At 36.8% G+C, this 26,868-nt stretch overlaps 1 protein-coding gene across 8 annotated transcripts in view; it reads left to right on the top strand.

The window, feature by feature from the left end:
* Positions 1-12,987, top strand: part of EPHA5 (EPH receptor A5) — a 319,729-nt gene extending 306,742 nt beyond the window's left edge. For 7 of the 8 annotated variants that reach the window (XM_013978750.2, XM_013978749.2, XM_003129048.6 and 4 more), the window contains 2 exons: positions 200-355; positions 8,399-12,987. In XM_013978750.2, coding sequence (XP_013834204.2) covers positions 200-355; positions 8,399-8,504 — 262 coding nt within the window. In that variant the 3' untranslated portion in view covers positions 8,505-12,987. Of the gene's footprint in view, positions 1-199; positions 1,219-8,398 lie in introns of those variants that run through there. The other variant, XM_021101385.1, reaches the window with a different exon arrangement.

The raw sequence follows: 26,868 nt of genomic DNA, 5'->3' as shown, positions 1-26,868 counted from the left end.
TAGATAGAAAGAAATCTGAACAGACTGATCTTCTGCTTGATATTTTAAATTTTTTTCTTCCTCATTAGCATTTGTCTATTTCTCTCCTATAAATATACTGATAGATTCAAAGATCCATTGATTATGATCTAATCTTACAATACAGTTTGTTAGAGAAGAATTAAAATGCTACTTTTAATATTTGTGTTTTATGTTTTAGAGTATCTAGTTTATTGGTGGAACATGGTTCACTGGGATCTGGGGCCTACAGATCAGTAGGTGAATGGCTAGAAGCAATCAAAATGGGCCGATATACAGAAATTTTCATGGAAAATGGATACAGTTCAATGGACGCTGTGGCTCAGGTGACCTTGGAGTGAGTAATTTTTCTGATAACTTTTACATGATTGCTGGGGCGAGAAAAATTGTTCAGAAGCCAGTCTGGATGAGGTCAAGGGAAATCAGTTAACTTTTGTCCATGTGTGACAGCTTTCAAAGAAGCCTCTTCATTTTTAGCCCATATTGTTGAACAACTGCATGGTTAATGCTACTTGTGACCAGTATCTTTGCTGCTTTGCTTCACACAAATAGATCTGAGTATTTGAATAATTGGAATAACATCTCATTGGCAAAATACTGGTACTTTGTGTTGTGGAAAAGATGTTTTCTTGACAAAGTTTTTATATGCATACCTATGTTACATGAATGTAAATACAAGACAAAACAAACTGTAAGCACAATTGGTGTGGGTAGCCCTACGTGATGACAAAACATGCTTTTAATTTTGGCTATGATGAATACCCAGGTAACAACAGCTTAAACAAAGCTTCCCAGGCAGGAATCTCGTTTACTCTCTAACTGGTGCATCTTCTTACAATCCAAGGATATACTAGATCCTGCCTCTGATTTGTTATTTGGTACAATCTCAGTGGAACCAATTGTGCCCTTTTCTGTTTGCACGTTTAAGATAAAATTTATCAAATCTTATTAAATAAAAACCACGAGAGTTAAATATTGAATTCTTTAAGGTTGTAAGTTGTTTGTATTTTATTATATACTCTGTATGTGTAATTATTTTAGCCGAATGTTTGTTATTTGTGAAAATGAACTGTTGTTGTGGTGGTTATATCTCTAGATTACATTAACACGAATGATGTTTTAACCTGTGAATATAATGATAACTTACTTCAAATTACCTACAAATTCAAAGGTTAAAATATTGTTGTAAGGTTTAAAATAGAGTAGAACATTCTAAAGCACTAAACCACAGTTCTTCCGTTACTTCACATTATATGAACACTGAGCACTTGGTTCTCACCATTTCTATCCTGGCATTCTCTGGTTTGTTGAATACACTGCTCATTCACACAGAAGGTAACAGGGTACCATCATTTATCACCAATTTATGTCACATTCTCAGCATTTCTCATCTTCATGTCTATAACTAAAGGACCTAAAATCACCACTCAGCTTGCCATCTTAATTTCTGGAATCTCATCCTCACCATCACCACTAAATCCTATCTACTAGGCAACATATATACTTTACCCATTTCTTTGGACACTCAAAAAACTCATTTGTGCTCTATTTCAAATAATAAACAGAAAATTTTAGTGATAATTTAAAACTATTTTTACATGATTAGCATTTAATTTTTAAGTAAAAATGGTCATTTTAATTTATTAAAGTCATTTGTCATTTTATATTAAAATGATACTGTAGGTATTTCTTCTACCCAATGTCAGATTACTTGTACATATATAATAAAACTATTTGCATTAAACGATGTCTCTTTTTTATTAAAATGTCACATTTGTATATTAAACCTACTGCTTTTTTCCTTCTCCCTTCACAGAATAGTTATAATCATCAATAATGGTTTTTGTATTAACTACTTCTGTTTTACTGTCTTTGGGGCCCCAAAGTACTATCTAAATATATTAATTGTTTTAGAATTGTGGTTTCACTTTTTTATTTCTTTTAATTCTTTTATACTTACCTTCCTTTCTCCTGTGGATCGCCAAACTCTCATTTTATATGTTTTCTTTCAAACCCTAACAGCTTCTGTTGTCTTATGATGGTCTACAAATCATTTCCATTCTCCACTAATTTTTGTCTGGTCAATTCTTCTCTACTTGGTTCAATTTCTTCTTTTCTTCTCTTCTCTTCTTGGAGCCAGCCAGCCTTAACCAGTGAAGCTGATTTCTTGGAGAGTCCAACACCTTTTAAATATGTGTCCTCTTGTTTATTATGGTTTGGACCACATTTTTTCCTATTAGTAAGAACATATTTGTCAAAATATTATGTTAAATAACTCACAAAACAGTGGGATATCAATTACTGGTTTGGTACAGAATATAAAAAAATTATCTGTCCATTTTGCTTGCCCTTCACCAGAAAAGTCAGGCATTATTAAGGACTTCTGGCAAAGAAACTGGGATATCAGTAAAGATAAAAACAAAACTTTTAAATACTTAGAAAATGATTTTTTTACACATGATCTTTGCCTATATCAAAATATTAATTTTATGGATCTTGTATAATATTCTACTAAAATAAAGTTTAGTGCCAGTGTTACCACCAGAGAATAATAGAAACTGAAAACTGGGAAGAATACATTCCTACCTGTAATTTTTAAAAAGTTAAAATCAATTAATACAAGCAAAAACTCAAATTGCTGTATACTTACATAAGAAAAATGTTATAATTTGTGCCATCAGATTTGTTCTCATGATGAGTTTAGAAAAAAGAGGGGTAAAAAATTGCAATTTTTTAAAACCACATACCTTGGTAAAAATTTCCCTCACGAAGGTTTAATTTTATTCACTTTTTTTGCCAGCACATAACATGCATGGCTTAATGTGGAATAGAAATGAAACATTTTGAGATCTTAGAGTTAAAAATCTGTTCAGCTGAAAGTAGCTTTCAATCTTAGATGTTTCTGTCTGCTTTTCTCTGTACCTAAACTTTGCTGTTCTGTGTACAGAACTCACATTAGAACAACTGTTGTAGCAGTAATGGCGCAGTCTGTACTTGGGTGTTAAAGTTCACTGGGTTATGGTCGACAGGGGGCATTGTGAGCCATTGTGAGCTTGAGGTGAGTTGCAAATTGAATCTGAAGATTTAAATTGAGGACAGCATTACAGCTGTTTCTTAAACTTCTTGTCAGACCTGTAGTGTCAACTTTTGATTATTCAGAAAATGAGCAGATTCCAATGGATTGAAATATTATACCAATTGTGTGTAAGCTAAAGAGGTTTCTGTTAGAAGCATTTATTAAAATGGGGTCTTAAAATACTAAAATGAAAGTGTCACAAATTTGAAGCCAAAATTTGTGTACACTAATTCAAATAAATGTAACTTCTCTATAAAGTCCTTATGCATAATTTATTATAAACTTAAAACACATAGGAGTACATATTATCCTCTGTGTTCTGCGTAACCAAGCTAAAACTTCTAGTCTAACCCTCACAAGTTTTCATCCAGTGAAAACCACGACAAGGTCATGGTTATGTTCTCTCTTGTCAAATATATATATTTATCTTGTACAGTTCTTATATAGTGATTTTCAGGATTCTTCTAAGTGAACTAAAAAAATTCCAACCACAACTAAAACTATGACGAAAAGAATCGTTGCTGAAATTTAGTGAATATCCGTTAGTCTCTCTTCTCCCTTCTCCTATCCAGCCAGTGTTGGTGGATCTAAGTATCAACGACAAGACACGGCTGAAAGGTGTGTAAAGCAGAAGGGAGAAGAATGTGAGCAAACGATTAGAAATGGATGAATTAAATCCTGAATAATCAAGAGTTGGTTCTGACATCAATTGTTACCTCTTGTTATTCTCTGTTTTCATCCCGCTACTTTGGCACGATAATATCAGTGTTTTCCATTATTTAGTATTATGGGATAATATTTGAAAACGTGCTGGAATGTCATCACAACAATGGCAGTTCATTACTTGCAGATTTTCTAAAATTAATCATGCCTTGTTGACAAAATCCAAATTATTTTTTATGTAACAATATGATTCTCATCGTTTAGATGTGTAAGCCTATGATGAAATATAGTTTATCATCAATAGAATTGGCTTTGGGTATTACTTAAGATTACACGTGGTCACGATAAAATTAGTATAATATTTTCAATGGGGGACACATTGAAAACTTTGCCTAGCTATAAAAATTCCTATATAGAAAAATGAAATGAGTAAAATAGCATATCTTAAACCATTTTCATTTTTTTTCAAAAATTATTGTGAATAGAGCAGTACCCTCATCATTGTTTAAAAAACTTTATTGAATGTTTATCAAATTTCATTCACATTATTACTGTTAAATTGACCACTTAATATACACTTTGAGTAAAGTGGTAATTGTTGGAAATCCCAAAAGTGTGAGACAAAACTATGTAAAAGAAATTTTAATGCATTAAATTTCTATTAGAATAAAGTTATTTAACTTCTACTAGAACATTTTTATAATACCATTTTAATTTGCCATTTGTGGTTTTAGTGGAAAAATATTAAATGGGATTCTAAAGAAACCACTTCGTTGCTGAGAACAAGTTTAACATGCATAAATGATCATATTTCTCTCCCACTTCTTCACTGAAGATCTCATCGTATAATATATTTATATACATTACATGCAGTATAATCATGTTATTCTCTAAATCTCTGCACATTAATTTGACAGCTTTTGAAATGACAAGTCAGATTTTTAAAACAAGAGCATTCCATTAAAGACATAATTTATAACAACATGTAAACCTCAGTGCTGTGTTTTCATAATTCTACTTATCCCATGAAAAGAGGGATGGAGATAGGAGGTGAAATAGAGGAAGAGAGAGGGAGGAGGAGGGAGAATTTTAGTATCTGACCTTCCACATGAATCCTAGGGCATAATCAGATCATCAGCTGACCCTGAGATAACATTTCATGCTTGGGAAAATTTGAACAAATTTAACTTAAAATCTAGATATATGAAATATTCTGAAAAAAGGACGTTTCATTTGCCTGTAAACACAAACTATGACTGTGTTTATTAATTGAATATAGTTCATTTTTTAGTATGATGTAGATGTCACAAAAAATATTTATTTATTTATTTATTTGGCAGGAGTGCACCTGCGGCATATGCAGGTTCCCCTACTAGGGGTTGAATCAGAGCTACAGCTGCCAGCCTATACCACAACCACAGCAACGCCAGATCCGAGCCGCGTTTTTAACCTACACCACAGCTCGCAGCAACAGTGGATCCTTAACCCACTGTGTGAGGCCAGGGATCAAACCCAATCCTCATGGATACTAGTCTGGTTTGTTTCTGCTGAGCCACCACGGGAACTCCCAGATGTCACAAATTTAAATTCCCCAAGTACTGAGCCAGCATCTTTCTTGTGGTCAAGTTATTTGCAGAGAATGAAGTTATACTTCCATATAATATGATAACAAGTTAAGACACTGGAAACAAAAATAAGTCAAATTAGTCTCATACCCATGTACTTCAAATTAAGATTTTGGTATTGTATATGCAAAGTTCATGGTGTTTGAGTAGGAAAAGCTATAACACTTTTTCACGTCTTTTAGAATAAACTGTAATAATTATATTCAAAAACTTCATCGGGTTAGCCATGTAAATTGTGCTATTTAAGTACGTATATACTAAATCGGTACTTTCAAACTTGAATTGTTCAGACTTATAAAGCTCATGATAAAACAGATGTTTTAAAATTTGTTTGAAGTACTAATTATTTATATTTTCTAGTAGAGAGAATTGAATGCTTTCAGGTTAAGAAAATTTAGTCTCTTTTTTTTGTGATTTAGGTCCAAAGTTTGGTAGGGAGCACCCATGAATTCTCCTACCTTCAATATTCTTCATGTATCTACTGAGTTCTCATTTTATAGATGAATAAAAAAGTGCATGTAATTTCAAATTCTTTGCTCGAAATTATAGATCTGAGAAATGAGAAATTAAGAGTATGGACTTTGGTGTCAAATTCCTGGTTTTAGTCCCAGCTCTGCTAGAAATGACTGTGTTATCTACCAAGTGACTTAAATTCTCTCAGATGGGGAGTTCCTGTCGTGGTTCAGTGGTAAGGAACCCAACTTGTACCCCTGGCCTTGCTCAGTGAATTAAGGATCCAGCAATGAGGTGAGCTGTGGCATAGGTCACAGATAGGGCTCAGATCCCAGAACCCATGTTGCTGTGGCTGTGGTGTAGGTCGCAGACGTGGCTCGGATCTGATGTTGCTGTGGCTGTGGTCTAGGCTGGCAGCTGCAGCTCCAATTTCACCCCTAGCCTGGGATCTTCCATATGCCATAGGTGGGGCCCTAAAAAGTAAATTAAAAAAGATATATTCTTTAAAACCTTGTTTCCTCATTCATAAAAGGGGGATTAACAAAAATCTCTATCATTTCACTTATATTTTTTCCTAGCATATAGGAAGAGGACATCTTAATTGTCACCTCTTATTTTTAGATTTATTGCAATGGTTCTCAACCAGGGGAGATTTTTCCCACTCAGGAGACCCTTGGCAATGTCCAGAGACATCTTGTCTTGTCACAACAAAGGGCCAGCAGCCCTGCAGCTCTTCTGGTGTTTAGTGGGAAGAAATCAGGGATTCTGCTGGATATCCCACCATGCCCAGGGGAGCCCCTATAGCAAAGCAAGTTAGCAGGGGCAAGGCTAAGAAACTCTGACTCAGTGGACAAGAGACAAGATTAAACTCAAGCCTCTTTTATTCCTATGTTAGTCTGTAATTAGCTATTTTATAGTCTATTCATAACTAACAACAGTGATTTTGTTTCAGTCTGAAATTTTGCTGGTTTTTAAGTTTTGTTGACGATTGTTTTCCATGCTGACCATTATTATTTATTCTGTACTCTGGTGTCTTGTAACTATAACAATTTCCAAATTTAGTGTTGTATATTTACATTCTAAGAAAGAAATATTTCCACCATAAGTGTTTATTGCTTTTTTTTTAGCTATTTGTTGTTTGCTAAAACTCTCATAAGAAATCAGGAAAACATAAAAAGACATCTAAGATCTTATTTAAACAAATAATTATTTCCAATACTAATACACATGGAGCTTAAAGTACTCATTTATTTAATTTCTTTCCTCTGATAATAGATTTGTTTGAGCTTCCAAAACTATTCAATTTTGCATTTAATGATTCTAGTGTCAGAGTATCCAATTCTGAAGAATTCTAAGACAATCTGAACTTAATCCATTAACTGAATGCAAAAATATTCTCCTTTTAGCATAATGTGTTCAATAGAGCAATTATCTAAAGAAATCTAACATAGCAAATATCCTTGTCATTTAAAAATCTTAATTATTAAGGCTATTTTTGAAAAATAGAATTCCTAAATATCGTATGAGATAACATTTAAAAACCATGAGCTCCCATTGTGGCTCAGTGGTTAACAAACATGACTAGGATCTATGGGGATGCAGATTTGGTCTCTGGCCTCACTCAGTCGGTTAAGGATCCATTGTTGCTGAGAGCTGTGGTGTAGGTCGCCACAGACACAGCTTGGATCCCACGTTGCTATGGCTGTGGTGTAGGCCAGCAGCTGTAGCTCCAATTCAACCCCTGGCCTGGGAACTTACATATGCCGTGAGTGCGGCCCTAAAAAGCAAAAAAACAAAAAAACAAACAAAAAAAAAGAGCAATGACCTTGAGCCCCTTAAATAATGCTATTAGTTTAGAAATCTAAACACTTGTAATTTTTTTGAATAATAAGCTTATTTACATTTTGGTTGAAACAACCTCTTGATGGCGTGTAATCTTCAGAATGCTCTAAATGCCAATAAAGCCTAGATATATTTGATAAAGGAAGAAAGCTCTGCTACATTGGGTTCCAAGTAAAAATATGTATATATCTGTGGTATAAAAGCAATGTAGTGATGATTAACCCCTAAAGATAACTGTTATATAAAATGATTGTGCCAACTGAGTCATTTAAAAAGTTTGGTCTTCAACTGCTTAGCTATGAATTTTTTTAAAGTGTATTTTATGCTTACTTCTTTTAGCAAAAAAAAAAAAAAAGTGCTTGTTCATTTTGTAGGTCCACATTTTCAAAACCATTCAATGAAATTGTACCCTTGAATTTAAATATTTATTGGTAAGCATGTGTGATATTGTTTTTTCACTACTCAGTGCCACCAAAATAGTCATGTTCAAAAAGGGGGTGTATATAATCTCACTCCTTGTTCTAAGTATTGCTTTGACTGCAAACGGATTTTCAGGTACAATTTTAGAACCTTCTTTTGAAAATTGGACCCTGTCTGTCTAAATTGGGACTGTCATCTAATTAGTTTCTGCAAAATGTTTGCCTCTTTGCCAGCGTGAAATATTGAGGTGTGCTCCCAATTGAATCAATACATACATCCAACGTGTGCTCTCTCCATGCAGGGATTTGAGACGACTCGGAGTGACTCTTGTTGGTCACCAGAAGAAGATCATGAACAGCCTTCAAGAAATGAAGGGGCAGCTGGTCAACGGGATGGTTCCATTGTAGCTTCATTCCACTGTCACTTCGCCCAGTGAATGCTTCTGCACTTTGTAAACAAGCCCTGAGATTTATTTTAACAAAAAAGGGGAAAAAGGGAAAACTCAGTGATTTCTAAATCTTAAGAGAGCATTTGTTTCAGTCACGGAATTCATAATCAGTGTTTCACTCAAATCTCTTGATCTTCCTCTCAGTGTCTTCATTTTTCATGAAGCAAATATAACCTGCATGGAATAAGAACATGAGGTTAAACCTCATCTTATATTACAACAACAAAATCCTTCTCACTACTTCTACAAAATTTTATACGTGAAATAGAAAACTCTATATAGCACCTTTATAGACTGAATGAAGGCAGCCCCTTTCAAAACTTCCAGGAATCTACTTGAAAGGAAAAGTTTTTATAGCCATTTGTGGGCTAACAAAAACTGCAACTTACTGAGGTTTACTTCAAGTCCTAATTGTCTACATAAGTGTATTGAAGAGCAATATGGTTAGATAATTTTTAAATAGATATCTTCTTTTGTAATTTTAAATGCTGTCACACAGCGTTAAGTTATAGAAACTAGTGTATAAACATGTTGCTTGATCAAGGACAAGTACAATACAGGGTGTATATTTATTTTTTTGTGTTATAAAATTTACTTTTAGTTGCTCTTCTAGAAACTACTAGGTAACAAATATGTATATACTGTATAATTTGCTATATACCCAGGAATCGATTTAAGTTGGAGTTGTGTGTGTGTGTGTGGCTTGCACATGTGTGTTTACCATTCTGCTTGCATTGGTAGTAGTGTTTTAATTTTAGCAACATTCAGGAACAAGTGTTCCAGAGTGTAGTAGGAATAGGAGAAATAGGGAAGCAGTAAAACAAAACTGAACACAAGCTTGTGTCTTTTTCCTCTCATGTGTCCAAAAGCTACTAAATCTCTTTATTCACTCACAGGAAATGTCTGTAAGACTAAATCCCCTTTGGCGTTTTTAAAACACTTTGTGATATCTGTGACAGTGCAGTTCTTCTAGCCATTAATCTTGCACCCCTGTAAGAAATTTCACCTTTCTGAGTCCCAGAAAATATCTTGTCAAGCAAAGTTGACACCAAAGGGCACATTTTCAGCAGGATGTAGAGGGATTTAACTGTGCAGACTTCTGTTAATGTTGTTAAATCCAGCACATAGCACCAAGCATTACCCCTAAGTGTTAATCCTTTGTAACCATTTCCCTTGTGGCTCAGCCCTAGAAATTTTGATACTAAAGCAGTGGAATGATGACAACTATGTGTATTTTTCTGCTCTTTAGAATTTTCTCTGTGGCAAGACTTGACAGGTTTTATTTGTTGATGGCTATTTATTCATTTGGTAATTTCATCTTGTATTCAGTTATACTGAATTGAATTTACTTTGATGAGCCAATCGAAAGTATTATTTAATTGGCCTTATTAAAGAATATAGAATATGTCCTCTGTATGTTCTGTATACCACACTTGATAAAGGCTAACATTATGGTACAAACTAAACCGTTTATTAAAATTTGAACAAAACTGAGCTTCTTGGTGAAGTGACCAAGTTTTTTTGTATTGTTAAACTTTATAAATCATGGAATGACATGTCATTATTCAAGGAGCACAGTGTTTAAACCAAATACAGTTTGATTATCAGTGGCAGTGGTATATTGGAGTAGCCTGGATTATTGACAACCATAGGGAATATACCAGCTTTATGTTGTTGATACTTCTCTCTTTCCCAAGTACCTGTCTCGATTAGCATATGCAAGAATAAACTTTTGGGACATAACTGTCTCTCTGCCCTTCCCACCTTCTACATAAGTAGCTATCTCTTTATAGGGAGAAAAAGAAAAAGGTTTTAAACAATGATTAAATGATGTATTGAGTCCTGGCCAATTAGTGCTACAATTCTTTACTGGGTCTATACTGTACCATGGGTCCACACAAACTGTGCTTATGTATATTCTGTTAGTTTAGTGAGATTTCCAGAGAAAATAAAGAATGGATTTAACTTTGTCTTGATAAAGTCATAAGTAAGTAGGCATCGCCATTATTCAAGATGCATTTATTCATTTCAGGAAACCTCAAAGTAACTAAACTAATTGCTTTTGTAACAAATTATTGGGGATTGTGTTGCACTTACTGAATTTTGTAAAACCAGCCAAATCTACTTGATAAAGTAACAATTGAGATATTTTAATGTGAGAATAGTTTTATTGATCTAATATAAGTTTTACGGCTGATGGGCTAGCCACAATTACTTATACATAACATATGTATTTGAATTGTTTTCCAGCTTTATATGTTCCAAGATGATTGGGAGGTCAGGCTGGAGTGTATCTAAGTGATTGGAATTTGAAATTACGTGTAAATTTCCTCTTTGTGACAAGAGAATATTACAAATTAATTTTGATCACATTTATTTGCTTCTTATATATGCAACCTTGATGTAGGTTTTGGAAAGTAAATGGAGGTAAAAGTTAGACACATAGCTTTTATTCATATCTAATTTTGGTTGAGAATTTCTAAGAAATACCTATATGATTTTAGAAGATGTAACCCACCCTAAAAAGCAGGAAGGAATTCCTCTTGTTCACCACTGGATGTGTCACCAATTGGAAAGTGCCAATCTCATCTATAAATGTGAGAAGTGGAACAAGGAGAGAGGCAGCTTTTGTGAAATGGAATGAGGCAGTAACCCAGGGCAAGATTTGACAAATCTTGATGGTGTGATTTCTTATCCTATTGGTTCATGTTGTCACCAGCCAGACAACCAAAAATAAAATATAGATTCAATAATTTTAGTACATAAGACAGATTTGTCAAATTAAACATAATATTATTTTAACTGTCAGTAGCAATACTTTTAGTCTTTAGACTTGGAAATACATAAGTCTTTCTTAGTGTTAAACTTTGAAAAATAGGTACAAGCAGGGAATAGTTTCCAACTTACTGATATCTGTTGAAGTCACTCAATTGCTACTTTTATCAATCATGTTTCCTCATCTTGCTATTTGCTCACATGTAAAAACGACATGTAATCAGTTATTCTTCCTGGCTGCTGAAATGTATGAATTGTATGTAAAAATGTAAAAAAAAATTCATTTTCCCATTTTACAAAATTAACGTGCATGGTCTTTTCTTTCTTGTATTTTAATCACCAAGTTGGTGTTCTAAAGACGTAGGATTACTATGAGGAATATATTCAAGTATTCTATCCAAACATAAATGTGGCCAGCATTATTAGTTTCGGAGTTGCCAAAACAATACAGAACATCCTTAACTCAGTCTGTAAGAGTTTTAACCAGTGCTGAGTGGTGAAAAAAATAGTTTCCTATCTCAAGTTAATATGGAAAATTAATACCAGTTGAGCACTTAATGTGTTTGCATGTCTGCTGCTTAATCTCCATGTGAAAGTTAGAGATTTTTTTAACACCTTTCTTTCTCCCATTTAAAATGGGTTCTCAGAAGCACAAGCAGAGATATTTACCTGTGGAAGACATTTTGGCATTGGATGGCAAATGCCATTTGAGTCAGATGTTAGAAATTTGCTAGATTTATGATATTGTGTAGTAGAATAAGATCCTTTTCTCATTTTGTTCTTCCTAAAAATAAGAAAAAAGAAAGCTAAATATGATAGTAAACTGTCTTTGCTTATGTCCTGCCAGATGTTTAACCTCAAAATAAATTAAAAGTAGGTACAATGATGATGATGAAAATGAATAAACAATTAAAGTGATAGTTTTATTTGAAATTAATGACTAGAATAAGTCATCATTTTTTCAGCTCTATAGCACAGCTGGTTACATTGAATATTTTCCCTCTATTATGCTGTTAATTATATAGTAATGTATCAAAGAAGAAATAGATAAGAAGTTTCTTTTCATTTCTTGTTGGTTTATGAAAAAATCTTTTTACACATAAATGCTTGAATGTTCTTGTTCAGAATGACCACATAATTATTGCTTATGAAAAGACACCAATTAGTAAAAAAAAAAAAAAAAAGTATTTATAATAATCAGAATCAAATGTCATTTTTTTTCTTCTAAATGTAAATGAAAAAAAAATTGAAGGTGGAAAAATATGTCATGTTGATTCAGGATGGGCTATATTAACAGTAGAAATTTCAGTGGTCAGCATCTTTATGCATCTTTAAACTGCTAATTTTTTTACAGTTATTTAAAAGTGTGTAAATTTCATTTATGATCGTCTGAGAATAAAACAGACTCAGTCATTTGTTAATATGTTTATTAGAATGTTTTCGTTTCAGGCAGGTCAGAAGCAGCTGTATAGCATTATCTTATTCTATGTTAGGGCTGTCTAAATCCCCAGCCTCAGTGTTAATTCAAGGAAGAATTAGCATTTCTGTAATTTTTTTTCCCCATTTAAAGCTCTATGTGCATTTGGTTTGTGTACATGTTTTTGTAGTGTAAGATATGAAATTTTATATTTTTTCAGAAAATAAAAAACCCTTTGAATAACAGCTAATTCCAATTGTCATGCTTGACCTGCAAGAAGCCTTTAAACTTACAGTCTTTGTTTAAGGACCTCAGTTCCTTCTGATAAAAAATGATGTGGGAATTTCCTGTGCTAAATATTTAAAATGCAATCAGCATCCATTTTCCTCAAAGGCATATTCACAAATCTGCATTCAAATATTTTTTGCAGCTAGAATTTGACACTGAGAAGCTAGGACATGAGCATAACTATGTAAAAGCTAATTAGAAGTTTATTTGTGACAGTGTTATACAACATTATTAAAAACAGAAAGCTATGTGTACTGTCTGCAAAAAGAGACTGTACAGTGACTTTCTCATCAGCAAACATCTGCTGGTGGTAGAGGGTGGAGGAGTTTCATTCTTACAGCAAGTGATGTCCTTAAGTACAGATGCTCCTTTTTCTCTGTTTTGTATCCTATTGGTATCCTTTCATAAGAGCGTAGCAAACTATCTGTTGTATTCAAGGAAATGAATCCTATCCGTATTTTCTTTGCATTTGCATTCATGAAAAGTGACATCACCATGCCTGTGGAAGTTACCCATGACGCCTTTGTCTCGGCATAAAAATGACCAGTAAAAGGGATATCATTTATCTTTGCTTTACTCTCATGTAAAGACTATGAGTTCTTCCACAGCTAGTGGACTATTCTTGCTCTTGCTTGGCTGCAGAGGTAAAGATCCTGTGACAAAAGAAATTTTCTCCCTGCCCTATAGGCACTCTTGACCAGATAAGGGTGATGGGGTGGGCAGGGGTGGAAAAACTAATTAAAATTGAATAAGAATTCACTATTTTGTATTAGAATTTTTCACATTTTACTTTGAGGTACATTTTATTATCTCCACTCTACTGATAAGGAAAATCATGACTCAAAGCCGTTAAGAAATCACCCAAGGCCTGAGCATTCTCCAAAGGTAGGATCAAACCCCATGCAACCCAAGTACTTTCTTCCCACACTGTGCTATCTGGATAATGGATTGATTTCAGCCAAACTTCACATTTCACTGATGCAGAAACTAAAGGTTAGTGAGAAAAGGAGTATGTGTATACTTTTCTACTATAAACTATAAACTCTGGATAAACTAGAGTTTGACTAGTTATGTTTCTAACATACTTGGTTTTCAGAATAAGCCATACTTTGGGAGTCCAGAAAAAAAAAAAAAGATTTCCTCAGTGATTCTTCCACTGAGTGGAAGCACAGTCTAATTCGGTGTATTTTTCTAGTATATGCCACAGTTTGCTCAACTACAAGCTTAGCATATTATAATTAATATATATTTCTTAATTCCACCTATGATATCTGATCTTCCCTTATGAAAATTTGAAGTCTACAAATAATTTACTACCAAATTATTATTACCAAAAGTAAAATGAGTTGATGCTTCTGAAAATCCACAGTAGCCATTCAAATTAAGCAGCTTCACATAAAGTATTTAATGTACTTGACTTGAATTAGGTGGCTAAAAAATAATAAAAATAATAAATTGGCAGAAATGCTGACATATAGATGAATTTTTTCTAACAACAAGAGTTATTCTTAGGTCATCCCTCTGATATTGTAGTAGTTGATTATAAAAAACATTAATATGTTGGGATCATTAATTTCATTGGAAGTTTCTTAGTGATTCTACCTTTCCAGAAAGTAAACTTTTTTATTCAGTCCTCACTAGGGAGACTTTTATTCTGATCTGTTTTTCTTTTGTTCAAAAATAGAGAATGGAGCCTGTGTGGGGTTAAGTGGCTTTCATCCAGATCACATGACTCGGTAAAATATTTCTTGTCTCTATAAAATAAAGTTAATGCTCTGCCCGAGTTCCAGATGACGCTCTCCTACATACTTTGGAACCTGTTCTGTCCATTGTTCCTGCTCTTGAATATCCTCCACTGTTGGTTCCCAGGCTCCTCGACCTCATCCTCCACATCTGTTGAAGGAGCACTTAGTCTGTGGTTTGTCTGCAGCCAGCTGAATCATACTCTGCTCGGTCACTTAATGCTTGTGGGGACTGAGGCAGGCCATTTCACCTCCCTGCCTTCTAGTACCTCACCTGTTAAATGAGGAAATAATAGGACTGTTGTTAATACACTAAGAATATGGCTTTAAGAGTGAAAGTAGGAGTTCTGTCCTGGTGAAGTGGTTGATGAATCTGACTAGGAACCATGAGGTTGCAGGTTCGATCCCTGGCCTTGCTCAGTGGGTTAAGGATCCAGCATTGCCAATGAGCTGTGGTGTAGGTTGCAGACACGGCTCAGATCCCGTGTTGCAGTTCTCTGGTATAGGCTGGAGGCTACAGCTCCGATTAGACCCCTAGCCTGGGAATCTCCATATGCTGCAGGAGCAGCCCTAGAAAAGGCAAAAAGACTAAAAAAATAAATAAATAAAAATAAAAGAGTGAAAGTAGTAGTGCCCATGACATAACTCTTCAGTAAATATGTCTTTGTATATTCACCCTTCCATCTTCATTATCAAAACATGAGAGAGTTAACTTATCTCTTCCTCCTCCAGTTTCATGGCTATCATTCCACTTGTTCTGTATTTGTTTTAATATTATCAAAACTTTGAAAGATAACATTTGAGAAAATTTTAATAATTCACTTGTACATGTAAGCCAACTTCAACAATTATCAACTCAATGCCCATCTTGCTTTGTATATCACTATCTCCTCTCTCAGATTACAAAAAAAGCCTCATTTCATAAATAAATATTTCAGTGTGCATCTCCAAATAGATGGATTATTTTTAAATATAGTCATAATACTGTTACACTATTTTAAAATGTCCCGATCTTTTAAAATATTTTCAAACAGCCAATCAATATTCCTGTTTTTTGTCATACCTTTTTTAAAAAAATTCCTTTAAGTCAGTATCAAATGTTCCCTTAATTTCCCATAAATTGGGAGCTAGACTCATAGATTCAGGTGAGTCAGATTCAGGTTTGATTTTTTAGAGAATATATCATAGGTAATGTGTGTATTTGCATCAGTGCACACTTAAAGTCAACCTGTCTTTCTGCACTGTTAACAGATAATTGATCATCATTTCCAAGTCATTACTCATTTATAATTTCGAGAGTGACTTTCATCATTTCCTTCATTTATTGGCTACACTACTTTTATAAAAACTAATTTTGCTTCATCAACTTGTTATTCTAAGAGTTTACATAGAGAAAGAACAGTATATTGGTGTTCTTTTTTTGTCATTATTTATTTATTTATTTATTTAATTATACGGCCACACCTGCAGCATATGGAAGCTCCCAGGCCAGGGATTGAATCTGAGTCACAGCGGCGGCAATGCCGAATCCTTTAACCCACTGTGCCTGTCTGGGATTGAACCCACACCACCACAGCAACCTAAGCCACTGCAGTCAGATTCTTAACCCACTGTCCCATAGCAGGAAATCCATTTTTTTGTTGTTACTTAAAAGTTTTCAAGGGAGTTCCCATTGTGACGCAGCAGAAACAAATCCAACTAATATCCACAAGGATATGGGTTCGATCCCTGGCCTCGCTCAGTGGGTTGGGGATGCGGTGTTGCTGTGAGCTGTGGTGTAGGTTGCAGATGCGGCTCAGATCCCGTGTTTCTGTGGCTGTGGTGTAGTCTGGCACCTGCAGCTCTAATTTGACCCCTAACCTGGGAACCTCCATATGCTGCAGGTGTAGCCCTAAAAAAAATGCAGAAAAAAAATTTATCAAATATTTAAATGTACTCGCTTTGGCATTTGGGCCTGATGTCATATTTTATTGACCTGCTTCCCACAATCCCTCTATTCTCAATCTTGACTAATGTTTAACAACATCAAGAAAGTCCTTCCGAGTTTATGTCCACCTTAAATAACTTCCTTTCTTGGCATCCAAGAACTCAACCTTTCTCACTTTGCCTACATTTCTAGCCATTTCTGTTTAGTCATTTGTACTATCTTCTATTGTTCTACCTTCCTTTTAAATACTGACATGGTGATATTGTGTCTCTAATACTCATCCCATCCCATGGTATATAATTTCCCTTGAAAGCTGCATCAACTCACAAGTCTTCAATTTTAACATATATGGGAATGGCATTCCATACTGAAACTCCGGTGCCAATCTTTCTCCCAATATATAGCTCCATGTGCATAAATTTTTACTAAACCTTTCCAATTGTCTGTAATGTATGCATTTTAAAGTCAGCCTTTCCTAAACTAACTTCCTTACCTGCAACACAACTTGAATTTTATCTTATTCCATACTCCCAATAGAAAACACTACCTTATATGTAGTTAACAAAGTAGATATCCAAATTTCATATTTTAAATGTTTTTTTTTTCTTTTTATGGCTGAACCTGAGGCACATGGAAGTTCGCAGGCTAGGGGTCAAATCAGAGCTGCACCTGCCAGCCACAGACACAACCACAGCAACATCAGATCTGAGCTGCATCTATGACCTACACTGCAACTTGCATCAACGCCACCATATCCTTAACCCATTTAGCAAGGCCAGGGATTGAACCTGCAAACTCAAGGATACTATGTTGGGTTCTTGACCCACTGAGCCACAGTGGAAACTCCTATTTCTAAATTTCATTTTCCCTCAGCTCTGTCTGAAACTTAAAAAATTTTATTAGTTTCACATTGAACACATTTCTAATAAACATTATCAGCAAATGTAGAAAAATTAAGAAAAGTCAAAGATAACACTGAAGAGGAAACATAGCCTCGAAAATTAATCACCCAAGACCAAAGAAACCTCTTGCTTAATATTTTATGCATTTTTATGATGGGAATATAATAGGAATCTTATGCCATTGAGAAATCAATTAGAAACTTTCTACAGCACATTTTTATCCAAAATGTTGTAAAATAGTATAACTTTGGATCATGACAGAAAAAATTAGAAAACATTAGGTTGACTGATCTTTTGTCAAATAAATTGACATACCCCATAGAGAAGGTATTCTGAACCATATCAGCAAACAAATTGACTTGGATTATGCTCAAAAATATTTTTTAAAGATAAAAATTTAGTCAGAGTCATGTGAAAGTGTAAGCCTTGAAGAGTTTCCACTCTGATATAAGGATAATGTAAAATGATTTATTGTAAGCTCCCTGGAGTGACAACAGCTTTAACATATCTGGTATGGTGGTCAGATCAAATGACAAATGTTTTTCAATAATCCCTTTTTTTTTTCCCTACAAATATGTGACATACATTTACAATGAGTATTAATATCAAAGAAAATACTTCAGAAATGTGCTACTTAAGTAGGTTATGAGGCAGGTATATTGCAGACTTCTCAATCCTGTGTTAATGCTGAAGAAGGGGGAAGAAATTATGGCCTAATTTTTGTAGTGAAGCACGAGTCTTTTTCAAGATTTCCTGAATCTTTTCCATGTTTATTCATGAGGTGTCCTTCACATTCTTGGCCCTGATTGTGCATAATATAGGAAAAAAGTTTCCAACAAATAAATAAATGGTCCTTGTCTTTTATGGAAAAAAAAAATTGGTCCAAAGGTCAAAGTCAAATAAGCTTTAAAAAAGCTGTGCCTAGAAATACAAAGACTCAGCTAAGTTTGTTCAATGATTCTCCAAATATGGAACCATGGGAGCCTTTCTGTTGATAGCAATTATCGCTGCTATCACCCAGTAATTCTAAGAGAGAAAATAGTCATCTGTGTGAGCAAAGGCTGTATATTGTCAATGAGTATTCCTTGAGGAAGCAATGACAACGTATCCACACTGGATCATGTGTGTATCTGGACACTGCATTTGAATAATGATTTATCCACAGTCATTCCTACTTTCCTGGAGACCAGTGCATTAGCACAGTTAAAGTGAAGCTGGATGGAGTCCCTAAGACATTTAGAAAGGAATTGCTTGGAGTTCCCGATGTGGCTCAGTGGTAACAAACCTGACTAGTATCCATGAGGATGCGGGTTCAATCCCTGGCCTTACTCAGTGGGTTAAGGATCCAGCATTGCCCTGAGCTCTGGTGTAGGTCACAAACATGGCTTGGATTCCACGTTGTTGTGGCTGTGGTGTAGGTCAGCAGCGAGAGCCCTGATTCAACCCCTAGCCTGGGAACCTCCATAAGCCGCAGGTGCAGCCCTAAAAAGATTAAAAAAAAAAAAAAAAAAAAGAATTACTCAAGTTGACTATTTGAAATGTGTATTATATTTCATTATTTTCTGATACTGAGGATATGGCCCTAAAATGAGAGGTAACTGAATTAAAGCAAAATGATGACCCTGCTGGAGTTCCCACCATAGCACAATGGGATCAGAGGTGTCTCAGCAGCACCAGACACAGGTTTGATCTGCCAGGCACAGTGGGTTAAAGGATCCAGGGCATAGGTCGCAGGAGCAGCTTGGATCTGATTCCTGGCCCAGAATTCCATATGCCATGGGGCAGCCAAAAAAAGGAAAAAAATTATGACCCGGGTGAATGTGTCATTTGATATTAAAAGTTGTAAGACCCTTCAAATATTCTAAGCCAAGGAAACAAAAGACCAGGAGAACAGAGCTTTTCTGAGCAAAAAAAGACATTTATAACAAGCAGCTGTTGATGGAAAGAGCATCATAGGAGAACGGAGTGCATCAGCACAGTATATCAACCCGAAGGGACTGAGGAAAAAAGGCTGGGACCTGGAAATAAGAACAAAAGTCAAGAAAACATTGTGAACATGCACAGGCACACAGATTTTGCTAGAGTCTAAGGATATAATGCATTCTGTGAAAAAAAGAAAGAGATGTTGAAAAAAATAGAAACACGTATATATAGGACTTAGAAAAGTAGAGAATACATGAAATAAGGGAGATACACATGACAATTGTACATAGATATTACTGAAGAAAGGACCCAGAACCAGAAGTGTTAAAACAGGTGTTATTAAACTTTTTACATCATTTAATGCCTATGGATGATAGCCTTGAGGAATGTGGAACGGTGCAAAACTTGGAATAGTGGAAGAGAGGATTTACGATCCTCTTTAAATTCTCAAAGGGCTACTTCACCACAATATATTGAAAAATCATGACAAAGTAATCATTGGACATTCTCTACTCAGTGACATCTTGTATATGTAAGCAAACACTTTGTAATAGGACTTGCCTACTATTTTCACTTATTTTAACAAAGGTTAAGTCCTAGGGAGTAGTTCTGAGATATTTCCTTTAGGAGATAAACTTCCTTGTAGCTCACAGCCAGTGGATAAAATACACTGGTGGTAACAGCTTCACAGTATAGGGGAATATAGAGATGATATCATCTGATTTCTATTTTTTTCATGAACTGGATAGAAAACTATTCTAAGCGCTAGAAAAATTCTACTATGTAAACTAAAACAATGGTATTATAGAGAACGGCTTTAAAAAATGGTAAGGAGTCAAGTAACTATTAAATCATGTAGTTGTGAAATCTAATAGGTTGCTTTCACAACAGGATTTTTAGCACAGCTTTATTGTCTTAAACCTAAACTCAAAACTTATCCCCAACTGATGGCATTCTATGCCTGTACTACATTAGCATCTATCATGCACATGGCTTTTACTAAGTAACATTCCTATTATTAGACTAGTATTGACATTTTGGCCAATCAGGTGAGTTTTAAAGGTCTATTTTAATGGTTTATATAGATCTTTTTTCTAAAGCTCATTCTCTTCAACAGCTTTCATGTTAGACACTCATGATCTGGACCATGGGCTCTGGAGTCCTATAGACATAGTGCAAAATCTGATTCTGTCACTTTCTGGCTGTGTGAAGTGGGAAGTTAGTTTACATCTCTGCTTCAGCCTCTTAATCTCCAAAAATATCGACAATAATAAATTTACTCTCAGTATTCCACACACCTCATTCTCTCTGTGTTCTTGTCACTGAGATCCGCAAGCTACTGTGTACCCGAAGATCATTGCATGTGCTGCTTCCTACACCGGGAATACTCTTTCTGCAAAACTTTATATGACTTCTTATTCTTATTCTTAAGGTCTCTGATGAAATGTTTGTTGGATTTCTTGCTCAGCTTGTGTAAAAGTATTAACACCAGGCCCCATCTTTTTTCAAAGCACCGTGTAAATATATATTTATTTTTGTTGCTTGTTTTGTTATTTATTTTTCCCTCTGAAATATGAGCTCAATTAAAGTAGAAATCAGGTATTGTTTGCTGACTGCTATGCCCCTATGACCTCGCACAGTTCTTACAGGTACAGACTTAAAGTCATCAACGCTTCCTCCAGAAGTCTTCCCCAAAGCCTGGTCGGGATGTGATTCTTTGTTACCAAATTTGAAACCAAGTATGACTTCATGAGAGTATACATTATATGTGCCATTGAACATTAGCCTTTCTGCAAGAGCAAGTAGATGGTGGAGTAAGAGAAATGAAAACATTGTTTTTCCAACGTCATTCCCAAGAAAATGAAATTATTTGTGGGATCTTTTCAGAGACTAAAGCAGGAACATAGGGAGAAGAGGTAAGTGGTAATAACCTCCAGTTCTGGCCACTGAGGTTATTGTTTTTTTAATTGTGATTTCCAGGATAAGATCTGTAACCTCAAGAAGCTACAGGTTATCAGCTGAGACATATCAGTAAAGAAATTAAGTACACCAAAGCATCATGCACACAAGGGATTTTTTGGAACATGTAAGAAGAAATAGTCTCTGATGGCTAAGGAGAGGCCTCTTCATGGAGTTTATATTCTAGAGGCGTACCATTTAATAGGGTAGCCCACAGCCAAATATTTCTATTTAATTTAACTTTATCTTTTCTCTTTTAAGGCTGCACCTGAAGCATATGGAAGTTCCCAGACTAGGGGTCAAATCAGAGCTGCAGCTGCTGGCCTACACCACAGCCACAGCAATGCCTGATCCCAGCTGTGTCTGCAACCTATACCACAGCTCACGACAATGCGGGATCCTTAACCCACTGAGTGAGGCCAGGGATTGAACCCACAACCTCATGGATATTAGTTGGATTCTTAACCCAGTGAGCCATAGCAGGAACTCTGCTATTTAATTTTAAAGAATTCTTTAAAATTGGAAATTAAATTCTTTGGTCTAACTAGCCATGTAACAGGTGATCACATGGGACTAGCTGTCAGCCTAAGAGATATTGTAGATGTGGAACATGCCTATCGTTGTCAAAAGTTCTCTTCAACACTGACCTGAAGAAATGGCCGTCTCATATATTATTCTATGGGGCGGGGGTGGGGAGGGAGAGCGGATACCTTAGAGAGGGCAAGACTAAAAGACTGTAAAGTCAAGAAAACCGATTAGGGTAGAGAGGTAGTAAGTGAGGTAGATGAGAAATGCTTAAAGCAAGGCTGTAATGGGGGTGGTGAGTGCTCATTTAAAGGAAAGATTTATTTATTTTTTAATTAAAGAGGTAGAACCGACAGCAAATATGGATGGACTGATGACATTCATTTAGGAATAGAGAAATCGGAATCCCGAATTTCTGGCTTGAGTGGCTAAGTAGCTGCTTCCTCTGCTTAGAATGAATATAGAATGTTTTATCTTGTGGCTCAGAGGGAACATTAACAAATCTAGCCTAGTTCTTTTCCTGGTTATTTCTCTGACCAAAAAGACAGAGACCAAGCTTTCACTTCTTTTTTTTTTTCCTTTTTTTTTTTGATCTTTTTGCCTTTTCTAGAGCCACTCCCCGAAGCATATGGAGGTTCCCAGGCTAGGGGTCTAATTAGAGCTGTAGCCACTGGCCTAGGCCACAGTCACAGCAATGCTAGATCCGAGCTATGTCTGTGACCTACACCACAGCTCACAGCAACGCCAGATCCTCAACCCACTGAGCAAGGCCAGGGATTGAATCTGCAATCTGGTGGTTCCTAGTCGGATTCATTAACCACTGAGCCATGACAGGAACTCCAAGCTTTCACTTCTTGTTCTGCAGGCCCCTGGATCTCAGCTCACGTCTCAGTGACTCTTCAAATATGAAAACACTCATGTCCACACAAATAAGCATCAACAGGCCACACCACACAATTACCATCTAGATCTGGAAAAGAACCATTTCCCTGAAAAATAGTAACACAATTTTTATCGACAAAGAGCTGACTCAAAAAGGCATGGACATCGATGGACGTTATCAAAAGAACACTGAGCTTAAAAGCTTAAATCTCCACAATTACCTCAAAGCTTTCATCCCACACTTGTTTTATTTGCTGCATACATCTGGAATTAAAGGGATAATTTTTTAGACTCTCAGAATGCCTGAATAAAAAAGAAAAAAATATGTTCAAAAAAAGGGTGGAGGGATGGAGGGGTTATGATCTTCACTTTGGGGAAGAAAGGAAACTGCAGCTTTGAAATTACACTTTCATTTCCCCAGTTTCTAGAAGTCCCATCTATATCTTGGGAGTTTCATTCAAGACCCAGCAATTCACATAATTTGAATAGGAGCTATCGCCAAAGCACTGGAGAATGATTGCAGGTACAGTAGTGGTACTGGCTTTTATTCCCACCCTCCTCCCATGTTTTAATATCCTTTCCCTGAGTGGCGTGCCTAAGACCATGTCTGCAGTAATATGGGATTCCTCTGTGGGATGGCTCTGGAAAGCAAGAGTGAGGAAAGGGCAAAGAAGAAAAGCAGAAATCTCTGGGAAGCTTTGACAGCGCCTCTCAAAAATAAGCCTCCCGAGGAACAGGGGTCCATTTGTCCGCCTGCGTCCTTCCCACTAAGACTGAAAGTCACCTTCAGGTGCTTTAATATCCACACACTTTTTTTTTTTTTTTTTTTTTTGTCTTTTTGCCATTTCTTGGGCCATTCCCATGGCATATGGAGGTTTCCAAGCTAGGGGTCGAAGTGGAGCCATAGCCTGCCGGCCTACGCCAGAACCACAGCAACGCGGGATCTGAGCCGCGTCTGCAACCTACACCACAGCTCACAGCAACGCCAGATCCTCAACCCACTAAGCAAGGCCAGGGATCGAACTTGAAACCTCATAGTTCCTAGTCGGATTCGTTAACCGCTGAGCCACGTTGGGAACTCCCCGTCCACACACTTTCATGCTGCACTTGTACACAGGCTTCGGGAGTTCCTTTGTCTTCAGTGATGGCCTTGAAGCAGAAAAGTAGGGCTTCAACACAGTCACAGTAGATGTTTTTACTACAAGTCAGAACTTGAGCTGTAGATAAAAACAGAGTCAGGCCAAGGAATGTGACCCAGGACATCACTGTTTGCTGTAGTCCAGCTTTTCCACTGCTCAGATCTTCTCAGGCTTCACATTAATTCTACTCTTCAAGATAGAGTCATCCTCGCTGGCCTGTGACCAGTGCCATTCTGTAAGGTCCATGCTCAGTAAGGCTTAGCATTTGAAGTTTAATGCTTTGCAGTTGCCATCTTTAAATTCTTCAAAATGCTCTCTTTGATCTTGTGTTTTGTCAGTGAAATCTGATGGAACAATGAAGCACATGTGCGTCTGAGTGTGTGTTATGGGGGAGGAGGGTACTTGGGTCCTCGACTCCTGAACTCTCCCACCTCTCAAAACTTCCCTGCGAGGAGAGCCAGCCTGCTCCCCTTCTACTAGCACAACAAGTGCCTGGGTTCCCAGACCCACCCTGGCCATGGACCACTGCTGCCAGTCCTCATTCCCATAGCAACCAGGTCACATCGATAGTGGGAGGTCTGTGTTTTATCATCTTTCCCCTATCCCCGCAGCAGAGCCTGGGCACAGGTACAGGGTTGGTAGTGGTTTGCATGCCCCAGAGTCTCGGAGTGATCAGGACAATTGCAGTCCTGGTCCTGGCCAGCAACAGCATGGCTGGTGACTAAGCAGTGACAAGCATGGAGTTCACCCATAACCCACACAACTAGGGCTTCCCACATGGAGGCTGCAATCCCTTGGAGGTCACCATGCATTATGGATTGAGGCTGTGAGCCCCTGGAAAAGGGAAATTGACTCTTCTACCCACATTGCCCAACTGCCCTGCATAGTGTATTTGTTGGTCCTGCAGCTGGCAGGGGACCAGCAACAACCTAAAGTTCACTTGTGTGCATTTTGAGTTGAGGGGACACCCTGGGCAGTTGTGAAGATATGCACTCTGCCTGGGGTATCTTCTTATTGGAACATGACATTTAATAGCAAATAAAAACACCCTGACTGGTTGAGAAAGAGACTAAAAGAAAAGGTTTTAAACAATATTCTAGTATTTTCAATAGCATTTTCTTTCTGCCTTTTTTTTTTTTTTTTTTTTTTTTTTTTTTTTTTTGTCTTTTTGCTATTTCTTTGGGCCGCTCCTGCAGCATATGGAGGTTCCCAAAATAGGGGTCAAATCAGAGCTGCAGCTGCCAACCTATGCCACAGCCACAGCAACAGCAGATCTGAGCTGTGTCTCCAACCTACACCAAAGCTCACTGCAACGCTGGATCCATAACCCACTGAGTGAGGCCAGGGATCAATTCCGCATCCTCATGGATACCAGTCTGGTTCTTAACCTGCTGAGCCATGACAGGATCTCCTCTTTCTGCTTTTTGAATTGAGGACTCTATGCTCTTAGTTGCCTTTGTCCTTTCACACTTTGGTCACTGCAATGCCTACTCCAAGGACAGAAGCCTGGAGAAAATCTCTAGGGACGTCTTCACGTTTCACATAAAGGACAATCCTAGCTTCTCATGATGGTAAGGGTCAGGGTCGGTTACTCCTCTCAATGTAATAATTCATTTGTCTCTTGGTTCAGGAGTCAAAGCTCGAATTCAGCAGAGGATGTGTTTCCTTCCAGTCCCAAACCAGCACATTCAATACAGTAAAGCCCAAGAAGCAAACACAGAAACTGTTGTTAAGTTGGTCATTGTGTAAGAATGCTAGGGCTAGAGCTGCCATATCTAAACACCACAGATGGGTGACTTAAGCAATAGGCATCTATGTTTTCCTGATTCTGGAGGTTAGAGATCCCAAGAGAAAGGTGTTTGCAGGGGTGATTTCTGCTGAGGCCTCACTCATTGGCTAGCAGATGGTCTTCTTCTCCTCTCTTGCTCTCACCTGGTCTTCCCTCCATGTATGTCCTGATCTCCTTCTTATAAAGCCATCTGTTCATATTGGAGTGGGCCCACATGAACGACCTCATGTCAGCTTAATTACCTTTTTAAAGACCCTGCCTCCAAGGACAGTCACATTCTAAGCTACCTGTAGTTAGGACTCTGCCATATGAATTTAGGCATGGAAGGAATGGAAACAATTCAGTCCATAACAGTTACTGAATCTGATGATAAACTTTACTTTCAATCTTTGGTCTCTGGACCCTGGAGATTTTAGGTATTGTTGATAGAGCAGCATTAATGAGTTCTTGAATTATTGTAAGTATTGCATCCTAGAAGTTAGCACCATAAATTTTCCATGTTTCATTTCCTCTCTGATGCCTCGGGTGAGGGCATTCCAGTGTTCTATTAGGCTGCCCACTTCAGAATGATGGTGGGATCCCCTGACTACTTCAGGTCTACAGTGAGATCCATAGATCTATGATCATTGCTTAACAGAAGATGCATCCTTAGTTTGCGATTCTGTGATGTAATGTTCAATGTCAAGAAGTCAGGCACACTAGCAACACTCTCCTAATGGTTCTGGCAGAGGCACTATAACTGGGGTAGGTAAACCCATATCTGTCATAGGTGTGAAAGGGGAAAAGCTGTCTGAAGGCATTAATTTGTTACCAAGGGTTGGTCTGATATCAAACACTAATTTCCAGGAAAGCAGCAGCTCGGTTGGCCTTGTAAAGGGGCCACTGCTGTTAGGCCCTGCATAGCTCAAATCCTTGTCACCATGGTTACACCACTCATGAACTCAGAGTACAAGCACCAGAGAAGCCACGGTAGGGCTAGCCAACCTCTACCAGGTATGTCATCATATGCATTGGATGCTCTGGGTGGGTATTAGTGTGAAACACAAAAATTCTCT

The sequence above is a fragment of the Sus scrofa genome, chromosome 8 (genome assembly GCF_000003025.6).
Source record: "Sus scrofa isolate TJ Tabasco breed Duroc chromosome 8, Sscrofa11.1, whole genome shotgun sequence".
Taxonomy (NCBI): Eukaryota; Metazoa; Chordata; class Mammalia; order Artiodactyla; family Suidae; genus Sus; species Sus scrofa.
This window is presented reverse-complemented; position numbering and strand designations above follow the sequence as displayed.